The sequence below is a fragment of the Silene latifolia genome, chromosome 1, assembly GCF_048544455.1.
Source record: "Silene latifolia isolate original U9 population chromosome 1, ASM4854445v1, whole genome shotgun sequence".
NCBI lineage: Eukaryota > Viridiplantae > Streptophyta > Magnoliopsida > Caryophyllales > Caryophyllaceae > Silene > Silene latifolia.
The window spans coordinates 67,791,749-67,803,180 of NC_133526.1; the positions used below are offsets into that span (position 1 = coordinate 67,791,749).

At 35.7% G+C, this 11,432-nt stretch overlaps 1 protein-coding gene across 1 annotated transcript; it reads left to right on the plus strand.

Annotated features, from left to right (window-relative positions):
* Positions 1–7,922: 7,922 nt before the first annotated feature.
* On the plus strand, positions 7,923–9,335 carry LOC141648443 (uncharacterized). The gene is made up of 4 exons (XM_074457109.1): positions 7,923–8,144; positions 8,240–8,556; positions 8,946–9,131; positions 9,224–9,335. Exons 1-4 carry the CDS (start codon positions 7,923–7,925, stop codon positions 9,333–9,335), a joined length of 837 nt encoding a protein of 278 aa, XP_074313210.1.
* Positions 9,336–11,432: the final 2,097 nt, after the last annotated feature.

Genomic DNA, 11,432 nt, shown 5'->3' on the forward strand with positions numbered 1-11,432 from the left:
AAACAAATGAATGGAACGGAGGAAATACTCGGTTTCTTTTCTCGTAGCAGGAACTTAAAGTCTCAAGACTTGTAACTTCTGAGTTCTGCTCACTGAAACATTAAAAAAAATTCACATATACAGATCAAAAAAGGATATGATCATTGGAGTGAGCCCGCACTTTGTGTAGTGTTTGTACATGTTTTCTTGTTGTCAACAAAGAAAATCTATAAAACAACTATCCTAAGCTCAAAAACTCTACTTCTATCACTGAGATTAATGACATCTGCTTTACATATTTCAAGTTAACTTTTTATACAATACTATTTTCCTCAATTTAACTATGCTCCCTATGTGAACCATCGTCCATTCATCAAAGATCTTTTCGTTCTAGGAGCCAATTGTGCGACTCTATTTCCCTGCGTATCACTATTCCGAACCCTCAAAAGTCCGTTGATGTATCTTTCCCCAGCCATCCCATTTCCATTCACTGATTTGATATCAAACCAAAATTATCGCTTCCTTTATTTTTTTTTTCTAATCAATTATTTTTTCTTTTATGTGGACACTTTGTTATACTTGAATTTAGCTCAAGTTCATCTTCCATCAAATCATTTTTGACACTCTTTTATTAGCATTGTGTCACATCATCGTATTCAAATGAAAAAAAAAAGTGAAATACAGAATTTATGTGATTCTCTGAAGTACAGAATTTATCAATTTGGTATTTAGTTAGTCTTCTAACTTTTCACATCTGACTTATCTATATAATTAACTATATAGATAAATATGGCGCGTACTTGGATGTCTGATGCAAAAAAAGGTGACCCAGAATATGATGTCGGGTTAGCCGAATTTTATGCCTTTGTTAGAGAGAATGTGACAAACACATCTAGTATGGCGTGCCCTTGTGATATGTGTCTTAATATGAGTTATATGAGCTTGTCAGATGTAAAAATTCATTTACAAAAGAGAAATTTTAATCCAAAATATAGACGCTGGACTTTTCACGGAGAATCTAGAATCATAAAAGGAGGAATTGGAGAAGGTATAAATCTCCAATTTAGTGAGATGGAGAAAGAAACATGTTTCAATCTAATTGAAAAGGATTCTAATTCACTGGAAGATCCGGATTTGGGTATGAATTCGGAGTCGATTGATGAGTCTGATGATAACTCTGAAAATATATGGGGAGATTTTTTTGGAGACAATGAGGAAGAACAGAACTCGTCTATAAATGTTGATGAAGACATTATAGATGATGATGAAGACCTTAATGAAAATGATTTGGAGGACATATGTATTGTATTAGATAAGTTAAAAGATACTGAGATGCCGTTGTATAAGAGTTGCAAGAAATACACAAAATTGGCGTCAATTGTTAAGCTATATAATTTGAAAGCAAAAAATGGGTGGAGCGACAAGAGTTTTAATGACCTCCTAGAATTGGTGAAAGACATGCTTCCCGAAGATAATGTGCTTCCCAATCGCACCTATGAGGCAAAGAAGATACTTCGAGGAATTGGTATGAAATATGAAAAGATTCATGCATGTCCTAACGATTGTATATTGTATCGCAAAGAATATGAGACATGCACGCACCGTCCCAGTTTGTAAAGAGTGGCGGTATAAAAAGAAGGAGGGGATCCCAAAGAAAAGTTTTGTGGTACTTTCCAATAATTCCAAGGTTGATACGCCTTTTTGCGAATAAGGAAGATGCGAAGCTATTGACATGGCATAAAACCGCCAAAGCTAATGATGGGAAGTTGAGACACCCTACTGATGGGTTAGAGTGGAAGTACATTGATTCAAAGTACCCGGAGTTTGGCAAAGAACCGAGAAATCTCCGTCTTGCATTATCAACCGACGGGATGAATCCTTATGGAAATTTGAGTAGCCATAGTAGTACTTGGCCGATTTTTAGCTATTTACAACTTACCTCCATTTTTATGCATGAAACGCAAATACTTGATGTTGTCCTTGTTGATTTCTGGGCCTAAAGAACCTGGTAACGATATAGATGTTTATTTGGCTCCTCTTCTTGATGATTTGAAATTATTATGGGATAAAGGGATAGAAGTTTTTGACGCCTATCAGAATAGCGTATTCAATTTAAAAGCAATGTTATTGTGCACTATATCCGACTTTCCCGCATATGGCAATCTCTCATGGGCATACGGTACATGGGAAGGAGGCGTGCCCTTTGTGTGGTGAAGATGTAGATTCTTGCTATTTGACATTTTCTCGGAAGCGAGCCTACTTAGGATATCGTAGGTATTTAGAAGAGGATCATTCTTATCGTAGGCAACACAAAGCGTTCAATGGAAAACCCGAATATCGTCCACCTCCTAAGATATTAACGGGGAATGAAGTATATGAAAAGGTAAAAGATATTCAGATTACATATGGGAAGAAAGGTTCCAAATTGGCGTCTCGTGGTTATAAGAAGATGAGTCCTCTTTTTGAACAACTTCCTTATTGGCGTGATCTCTCTATAAGACATTGCTTAGATGTTATGCATATTGAGAAGAATGTATGTGATAATATCATCAACACTCTTCTCAATGTTCCAAATAAGTCAAAAGACAACAAGGCGGCTAGGAAAGATATGATGGATATGAAAATTAGGCCTGAGCTAGCACCACAAGAAAAGGGTACACGTTCTTATTTGCCTCCTACGCTCATACGCTTTCAAAAAAGGAGAAAATGGAGTTTTGTCAGTGCTTGCATGGTGTTAAAGTGCCAGAGGGATATTCTTCAGATATAAGCAACCTTGTATCAATGCGAGATCTCAAGCTTACTGGTTTAAAATCTCATGACTGTCATGCATTGATGCAACAATTACTACCTGTAGCTATTCGTTCCATTTTACCTAAAAAGGTTCGATTTGCTATAAGTAGGTTCTGCTTTTTCTTCAATGCCATATGCAACAAAGTAATTGATCCCTCAGAGTTGGACTCCTTGCAAAAACTAATTGTTTCTTCTCTTTGTCAATTTGAAATGTATTTTCCTCCTTCTTTTTCACGATCATGGTTCATCTAATCGTACACTTGGTTAGAGAGATTAGATATCTTGGGCCAGTTTATTTGAGGTATCAATATCCATTTGAAAGATTGATGAAAGTGTACAAGTCCTACACTTCTAATAGATATCGGCCTGAAGGGTGTATTGCTGAGCGGGCAATTATTGACGAAGCACTTTCTTTTTGTTATACTCACTTATCTGATGCAGAATTACTTGGGGTTCCTAAGAGTCGGCATAGTGAGTGGATGACGGGAAAAGGGCTTAGAGGTCATGTTTGTCAAGATATGACAACAGAGAAGTGGCATATTGCACACACATATGTCCTTCACAACGAGGATGAGGTACAACCATACATCGAAGAACACATGGTGTTCTTAAGGAATAACCACCGAAATAAAACCGAGAAGTGGATTGCAAATGAGCACAATAAGACTTTTAGAGTTTGGTTTAAGGGTCGAATCATTCAAGACTTGCAAGAATATCCGAAGCTATCTCTTCCGTTAAAACGACTTTGTTTTGGGCCAGATATTTCCGCTTCTTCTTATACTGGTTATGCCATTAATGGTTGTACGTTTTACACTCGTAAGCAAGATGACATGAGCACAATGCAAAATAGTGGGATTTGTGTAGAAGCAGAAGCAATGTACTTTGCTAGTTCGAAAGATAAAAATCCTATTTTGGGTAAAATGAATTACTATGGAGTTATTGAGGAGATTTGGGAGTTGAATTACAGAGAATTCGAAATTCCTATATTTGGTTGCAAGTGGATTGAAAGTAACAATGGCGTTCGCAAGGATGAATTAGGATTCACGTTGGTTAATCTCGGTAAAGTCGGTCATAAGGAAGACCCTTTCATATTAGCCACTCAAGCAAAACAAGTGTTCTATGTAACAGATCCGGTGGACAAAAATTGGTCCGTTGTTTTATCTGTACGGGGTAGGCGTGCACTGGATACTTGTGATGAAGATGTTGTATTTGAGGGCTTTGACCATCAGTTATCACGGTTCGACGACGCTGATATTGTTAACCCTTCAAGTTTATATGCGCGTGATGATCACAATGAGGGCATATGGATTGAGAGTGAAACCAATTCAAAAAAACGTCCCCGTGATGCTGATGTTTGAGTAAACATGGTCAAATTTATATTTTTACTGTTTATTTCATTATTTTATTCAAGTAATTTATTTTGTAACTTTCTTTTTTCATTAAATGTACGGTATATTAATAAAGTAATTTAATTTATAAGAGAAGCATTTCTGCCTTGCAGAGGACAACATTTGTTTTTTTTGTCAACTGAGGGCTTCCTTTTCCATATGGTGAAGTCAGTCCTGCATTTGTTCTTTTATTCCTTTGCTCCTGCATTAGCTCTTTGGTTCCTTTGCTTCTTTGCTACAAGTTTACTCTTATGCCAACTGTCTAGGTTGTAAAGAGTGGTGGTGACTTTGTGAATTAAAAATACTAATTCAATAAATTTATGTGCAGGTTTAGCGATGACACCACAAAAGAGAAAAAGAAGTAAGACAAAAAACAGCTCCGGGCAATCTGGTGATGGTACGACTAAGAGAGAAAAGCGTTCCCAGAGAGGTCGATCGGTCTTAAATTTAGCATCAAAAGCTCTTAGAGATGAGGACCCAATAAAGTTAGAATGGGATAGTGAGCTAAATCTGCCGACTGGAGTTTGGGCTGCGAAGTTCAGTAGTTGGATTGGAATTACTGTTCGGGGACACATTAGCTGCACGGTTGAAAAATGGGATGATGTGGATCAGCCGACAAGAAAAGATATGTTAGAAATTATCACAGTATGTAGAAAATTACTTGGTTTTAAAATCATTTATGTTTTCTTATATAAAGGGTTAGTTTTTATCAATATCTATTTTTGTTTTACTTTGACCATGTAGGGGGCATTCACAGTTAGTAAGGAACGTGAAGAATGGTGTCTTAGTAAGGCAGGAGAGTTATGGAGAAAGTGGAAGAGTAAGTTAGTCTGTGAGTGGTTATACGATGAGGAGATAGGAGCTATCCGGTGGACACCGCCGAGCTTGTGGAAGCAGATAAAATCGGATGAATGGAATTCATTTGTGGCCTCCCATACTACTGATGCATTTAAGGTAATTTCTGAAATTCACCATTATTTTGGGATATATTTTACCTCAATATAATCTCCTAATAGGAACATTAGCGCAAGTGAGGTGGAGAGATAGCCAATTTCTGAAATTCACCATTATTTATCCGAACAAAAGGTAACAATGCGTTGGGATGCCATCTGAAGCCGCATCCACTTTCACTAGAATACAATGAATACTTCCAGCTCTTATGAGAGTTCATTCATACCAGTGCTTGTAAATTTTAATTCCAGTTGCTGATATTATTGATTGAGTTAAACCAAAATAATTTTAATTTATACCAGTTCATTCTGGCTTTCTCTGCATCACTGGCTTCTTTAGACAACTGGTTCTCGAACGACTTAGGATTATTGTTCCACTCCGAAACCCCCGATTTCGTCAGCTCGGATCACTCACCACCCGTTATAAACACACAACTATCGGTTTTCAAGTCAACACCACGAAAACATTACACCAATGACTCAAAACTTCCGTCTATGGTGCGGTAAGAGGACAGATATATTGCTTAGTCAGCCCATTAGGGGCTATACCTCATGGATTTTTGTGTCTGAACACTGGAAGAATAACTCATTTATACATGTTGCCTAGTCATTGAGCGCATAATACTCCGAAAACAGGATATTTAAGTCCGCCACTAGCACAGCCTACCTCTATGATGAAACCAATTTGAGGCGACTATTTCGGAATGTTGCAGCAAGCAACTACTGTTTGGTATTTTAGGAAAGGCAGACCTTTATAAATTCTAAACTATTTTGATGTCACTGCATGATATAGTTTATAACACCTTGAGAATGGGCACAGGCAAATTTCAACACACTAACATTGTATTCTCATAAGAGTTACTGTTTTTGTGGCTACAAATTAATCATTCTACAATGTAAAATGATATTTTGGGATGAAAAACAGGCCATTAGTGAGAAAAATAAGAAGAATGCAGCTCAAAGGCAAGCACAATACCATGGTTCTCGAGGAGGATATCGGGAAGTTGAAAAGAAAGTTGTAAGTTAACTTTTAATTTTTTAACTTTCTGCATTCATACTTATGGAATATTTAGCCAACTTAAGTTAAATGCCTTTTTTAGAAAGCAGATTTTGCCGCGAAGGGATGCCCAGTGGAAAAAGTTGATCGATATTTAGTTTGGCTAAGGGCTCACAAGTCTGAGAATGGAGATATGACCGATTATGTTAAGGAAGTGGAAAAAAAAATTGTAAGTTATTATGACATTTGAAATGTACGTTGAAACTAATATATATATGTAGCTAATTTTGTACACAACTATTTTATTTTATATGTGTGTGTAGGAAGCAATAAAAAAAGACGTGAAGGCAGGTGTATTTATTCCCAAGGGACGCGATGATATACTCGCTAAGGCGCTTGGCAAGGCCGAACATCCTGGTCGTGTTCGAGGAGTTCCTAATGGCATAGGCATAAAAGAATATTTTGGGAAAGCTCCCAAAAACCCAACTCCAACAGAGTTGAAGGAGCGGGTAATTTATTACTAAACATTGGCTTTAGTCAAGAGTTAACAAAGTGTTCAATAAGAAACTGATTTCTTATTCAATTTTTTCCCTGTGTAGATAAGTACTTTGGAAGAGCAATTGAAGGAAACTCAAATGATGATGTTGAAGTTCTGGCAAACGGGTGAGCGACCAAGTGAAGAAGTATTAGCTCGTTTCATGGACGCGATGATTAAAAATACACAAGGAAACTCTGCATCTATGGAGGGATCTCAATCAGAAGCTAGAGAGCAGTTAGAAGTTGGAAAAGCTACTAGAGAGGAGTCTGGAGAGGAGTCGCCCGATGACGAGCCATCTGATAAGGAGAAATCAGTTGGGCGATCTAGTGAGGAGCCACTATCTCGATGAGGTTTTCCGTACTCCGGGCCACCATTCCGAAGTTTTCTATCTCAACACTAGAGGTAGTCAAATTATATTCTCTCCCTTATATCATATTTTCTCCTACACAATACAGTTCTCCTGTTTCTTCTTCCTTAAGCTTTCGTACCTCAACAATGGCATCTCTAAGCTTCTTCAATGGAAGCTCTTCATGTCACTCTGTTCAATTTCACAGGCTAGCATAAATATATGAACCTTACTAATTTGTAGTACTTTCTTATTTGCATTGACAATATTTCCCAATCTGATACTTTGCAATTTAACCTCCAGTAATCTTTGGTTTAGTTTCAACATATCCATGGTATCTTAGATGATAGATCTGAACATAACAATGGATAATTTCTCACATTGTTTTACAGATTGTCAATCATATTCTTTTGCAGGATGTCTATGAAAATGAAAAGAAGGCCTAGTATGATGCCATGAGAAGAAAAAATTCTTATATATATGGTTCCTTTTTAAAAAAGGCTCTGAATACTATAGAGTATGAATGTGAGATCATTGATACTTTTAAAAATGCTACATTTAGATTTCAATAAGAATGTTGAACATTTAAGTAATTTTTTCTTTTAGAAAATAAATAAATCAATGCCATATGTTAAATCTACACCTTCTCAACACAACTTTATATATAGATATAAGATGTGTCTGCTCTGCTTTATGCTTTATGCTGTCTTGGACAAACAAATGTTAGTTTGATAATATGATGGTTAGATTTTCATATGATTTTAGGTAAGCTGATCGGTTATTTATATGCAACTTTTTTTTAAAAGTCCTTGTTCGTACTGGTATTTTAATAATCTTATATTGATATAGATGACATATTTTGTAATTATGATTAATTTGAATTGTGTAGGCTTGGAAAAATTGTGTATTATCATTGCCAGGAAAACCGATAAAGATGGTGGCTTCAGGATTGGTGTACATATCACGTAATGGGGAGTTTGTTTCCATTCACGGTGCCTCCCTAGGTAATGGTTTTAAAAAAGTCACAATCAAGGAAGTCTATGGTGGATCCGAAAACGCTTTGTTGCCGGTACCCGCTGGCCACTTGGAGATATTAAATGATGCTAAGGGCTCATTTGTTCAATGGCCAGAAAGTAATATTCATAGTCCTAATGAGGTAATTTCAATTGCCTCTCCTAATAGAGAGGCATGTACGCATAAACCTCTCCCTTAAAAATCTTGTAGAATTGCATTAATCTCCTTTGTCTTCAGCTCGCCGTGTCAAACAATCGTGGAACACCCAAATCAACCAAATCTACACAACCAAGGTCTAAGCCTTTAGACCCAACATCAGCCTATTTTCTTGGCGTTAAAGTTAGTCCCGAGTTCAGGCAAAAATGGAGAACCATGTCGTTAAAGAAGTTAATGATTGAGGCTCGTGTGTTAAAGACAAGTGCAACGATGATCAACGTGGATATAGAAGAGCATATACTACACCAAGAGCAGAAATGCATGCTTACCTATGAAGACCTTATTCATTGGTGTGATGAAGAAGAGATAAGTGCCTCTCACATTGTTGTATTCATCAGGTTTGATTTTTAATCTTCGAAAATGTTTTATACAATTTTCTTAATTTTTTTTTGAAATTAGTTAGTACGCTTTAATAGTTACATAGAGTACACAACTAAGCTCTATATATTCCGAGAGGCCCATAGCCAAAGCATCCCAGCCAGCCGGTCATCCCACAAGCGCAACAATCATCCTTGCCTTATTTACTTTATTCTTTAGCTGCATGTTGCATATAATTTGTAATTAATGTCCTTCCGTAAATATGCTTGTATCCACTAGTATATAAAACTGTGTGCATAAGTGTGTAAAGCAGATAGTTTTCTAGCAAATATCGCTTCTATGGTGCATTTTTAAACCATATAACCATTAATATAGCTGAGTCGACCAATTACCTTTTTTTTGGTGGAAGGTATTTAACTGAACTGGTACAGACTATGCAATGTACAAATTCATATGGATTCTTGTGCCCCACATTATTGTCCAAGTTCGCTAGTTTTGAAAATGAAGATAATCGGTCAGACTATATTGTTAAGGCTATGACATGTACGGGTTGTGAAAGTGGTCGAAAGCTTGTTTTTGCTCCGTATTTTGAAGGGTATGTACTTTTTCTTCATACTACTGTTAATTATATTATTCAATGCTATTTATTAATACGCAATGCTGATTGTTTTATTTTATAAATGGTAGTAATCATTGGATGTTGGTTGCCATTAATCCAAAAGATAGTGTAGTATATTGGTGTGATCCAGCTGGAACTCTAGAGCCTCTTAAATTTTTGAAGGATACAATTAATATGTAAGCTCGGCATGTATACGATTTAAGAAATTGCAATTATTTCATAAATCTACATTTGTTTTAGTAGAATAAATATAATTAAGCTAAGTCTATTACGTATATTTAACACAGGGCAATTACGAAGCTAAACTCTATGGATCCACTTTTCGGGTGTCACCAAGAAAAACAACTTGAATGGAAAATAATAAAGGTACCTTCAACTAATAGTGCTTTTATCTCTTTTTTGACTGTTTTATTTTTTTGTATGTAAGACGAGGTCAGTATGTTCATTAATAAGAGAAACAAGAAAGTTCTTTTGTTCATTTGTTGGTCCAACTGAAGATCTACCATGTGTTCATTTGTTGGTCCAACTGAATTGTCTTGTTCTTGTACCATTGTTAGTTTTCTTTGGTAACTTGTGATCATCTAGATTTCTGCTAAAAAAATTTAAGTCAGGTATGATAGTAGTGTATAAGTCCTTTTGCCGTATTATTTACTACAATTTTCAGCCCACACAAGCCGGTCTATGTGATAGTAGTGTGTGACTCATTGGTTTTTACTATAATTAAGCCTAAATAAGCTAAAACTAGTAATATGAAGTATGATTTCATTACGTTGTAGTTGACATGATTATATAGTTTATGTTTTAATGCTGTGGGATTATTCTATATACGTTGTGGAGTTGACGTGATTTTGATTTTAGTGTCCTACACAGCCTTTTGGGACCGTCTTATGTGGATATTATGTCTGCCGATATATGTTGGAGATTATCAGAGGACGATATATTAATATTATTCCAAATGTACGTCTTTTCATTTGTTTATTTTGTTTTAATATTTACTTCATTTTACATAAACTAAACATGTTGGTATGTAAATAATTGTAATTGTGTTATTTTGGTTACTTTGTATGCAGTTCATGATTAGAGCTCCGAAGACATACTCGGTTGAGCAAACTGATGAGGTGCGGGAAATTTGGGCTAAATATGCATTGAATTTTAAGGCGGAAATATTTGATGGCAACGTCTAAAGTAATTACGCTGATCGGATTGTTTATGTGATGGTTTGTGGATGGAGAAACTTGTTTTAGTGCTTGTGTTCAAAATTGTCAATAACTTGTTATTTGGAGCTTCAAACTTTTTGGGTTTTGATTGGTTGGGTTTTAGAGTATAATTGTAAGAATATTTGCTGGATTTTTGAAAATGTAGCCAGATACAATATTTAAGCTATACGACTATTGTCGTATACGGTATGAATAATGAAATAATTTTCTTTTCAAAAATCCGGTTGTGTGAAAGCGAATGGATGTGTGCCAATATTGTGCAGGGTATATTCGTAAATTGGCGTAAAATTGATTTGAAAAATTTGCGTGAATTTGATTTGAAAAATTGGCGCGAATATGATTTCAAAAATTGGCGCAAAAATGTGTAGAAGACGGTTCCTTGAAAAAGCGTCATAAAGTTGGCATAAAAATTGTGCGAGCCATATATCAAAAACAAGACGGTTCAGATTAGCAACCGTTTTCTTAGAAAAACAAAAGAAGACGGTTCAGAAAAACAACCGTCCTGCTTTGAACCACCAAACAAGACGGTTTGACTTAGAGTTAACCGTCCTCTTAGGCAACGAGGACGGGTGAATTTAGGACGGTTGGATTAACAGTTAAGGACGGTTTTGAACCGTCCTCTTTGAGAATAATTGTAGTAGTGTATTATTATTATTATTATTATTATTATTAGTGATACTCTTATTAGACTAGTATATAAGGAACACTACTTGAACACACATTACACCTTACATTTTAGAATAGAATTAGACTACCACTTAGAAATTAGACTAGCTTAGATTATTCTCTCTCAATATTGTAGAACCCTAATATTTCATTTCTCATTTTCATTCAATAAATAAAATTTGTAATCTTTCCTTAATTTTAGTTTAATTGCTCTCTAGTTTATCCAAGTTCATCTCTTTCCATTAGTTTATAATTAGTCATTTGGGTTGTATTTGGAAGACAAGAAGAAATTCGTCTTCCATTATTATCCAAGTTTGTTCTTTTCCTCTTAGTTGGTATAATTCTCATCTCTTATGTACATCTTATTTTCATTTGTTTACATTTCTTATGTTGT

What these genes read in the sequence shown, in the direction of transcription:
- LOC141648443 (XM_074457109.1), top strand. Translation starts at nt 7,923, where the DNA reads ATGGTGGCTTCAGGATTGGTGTACATATCACGTAATGGGGAGTTTGTT. An exon ending in ATATTCATAGTCCTAATGAG is followed by an intron (nt 8,145 to 8,239) that starts GTAATTTCAATT and finishes CTTTGTCTTCAG; the next exon opens with CTCGCCGTGTCAAACAATCG. An exon ending in TTTGCTCCGTATTTTGAAGG is followed by an intron (nt 9,132 to 9,223) that starts GTATGTACTTTT and finishes TATAAATGGTAG; the next exon opens with TAATCATTGGATGTTGGTTG.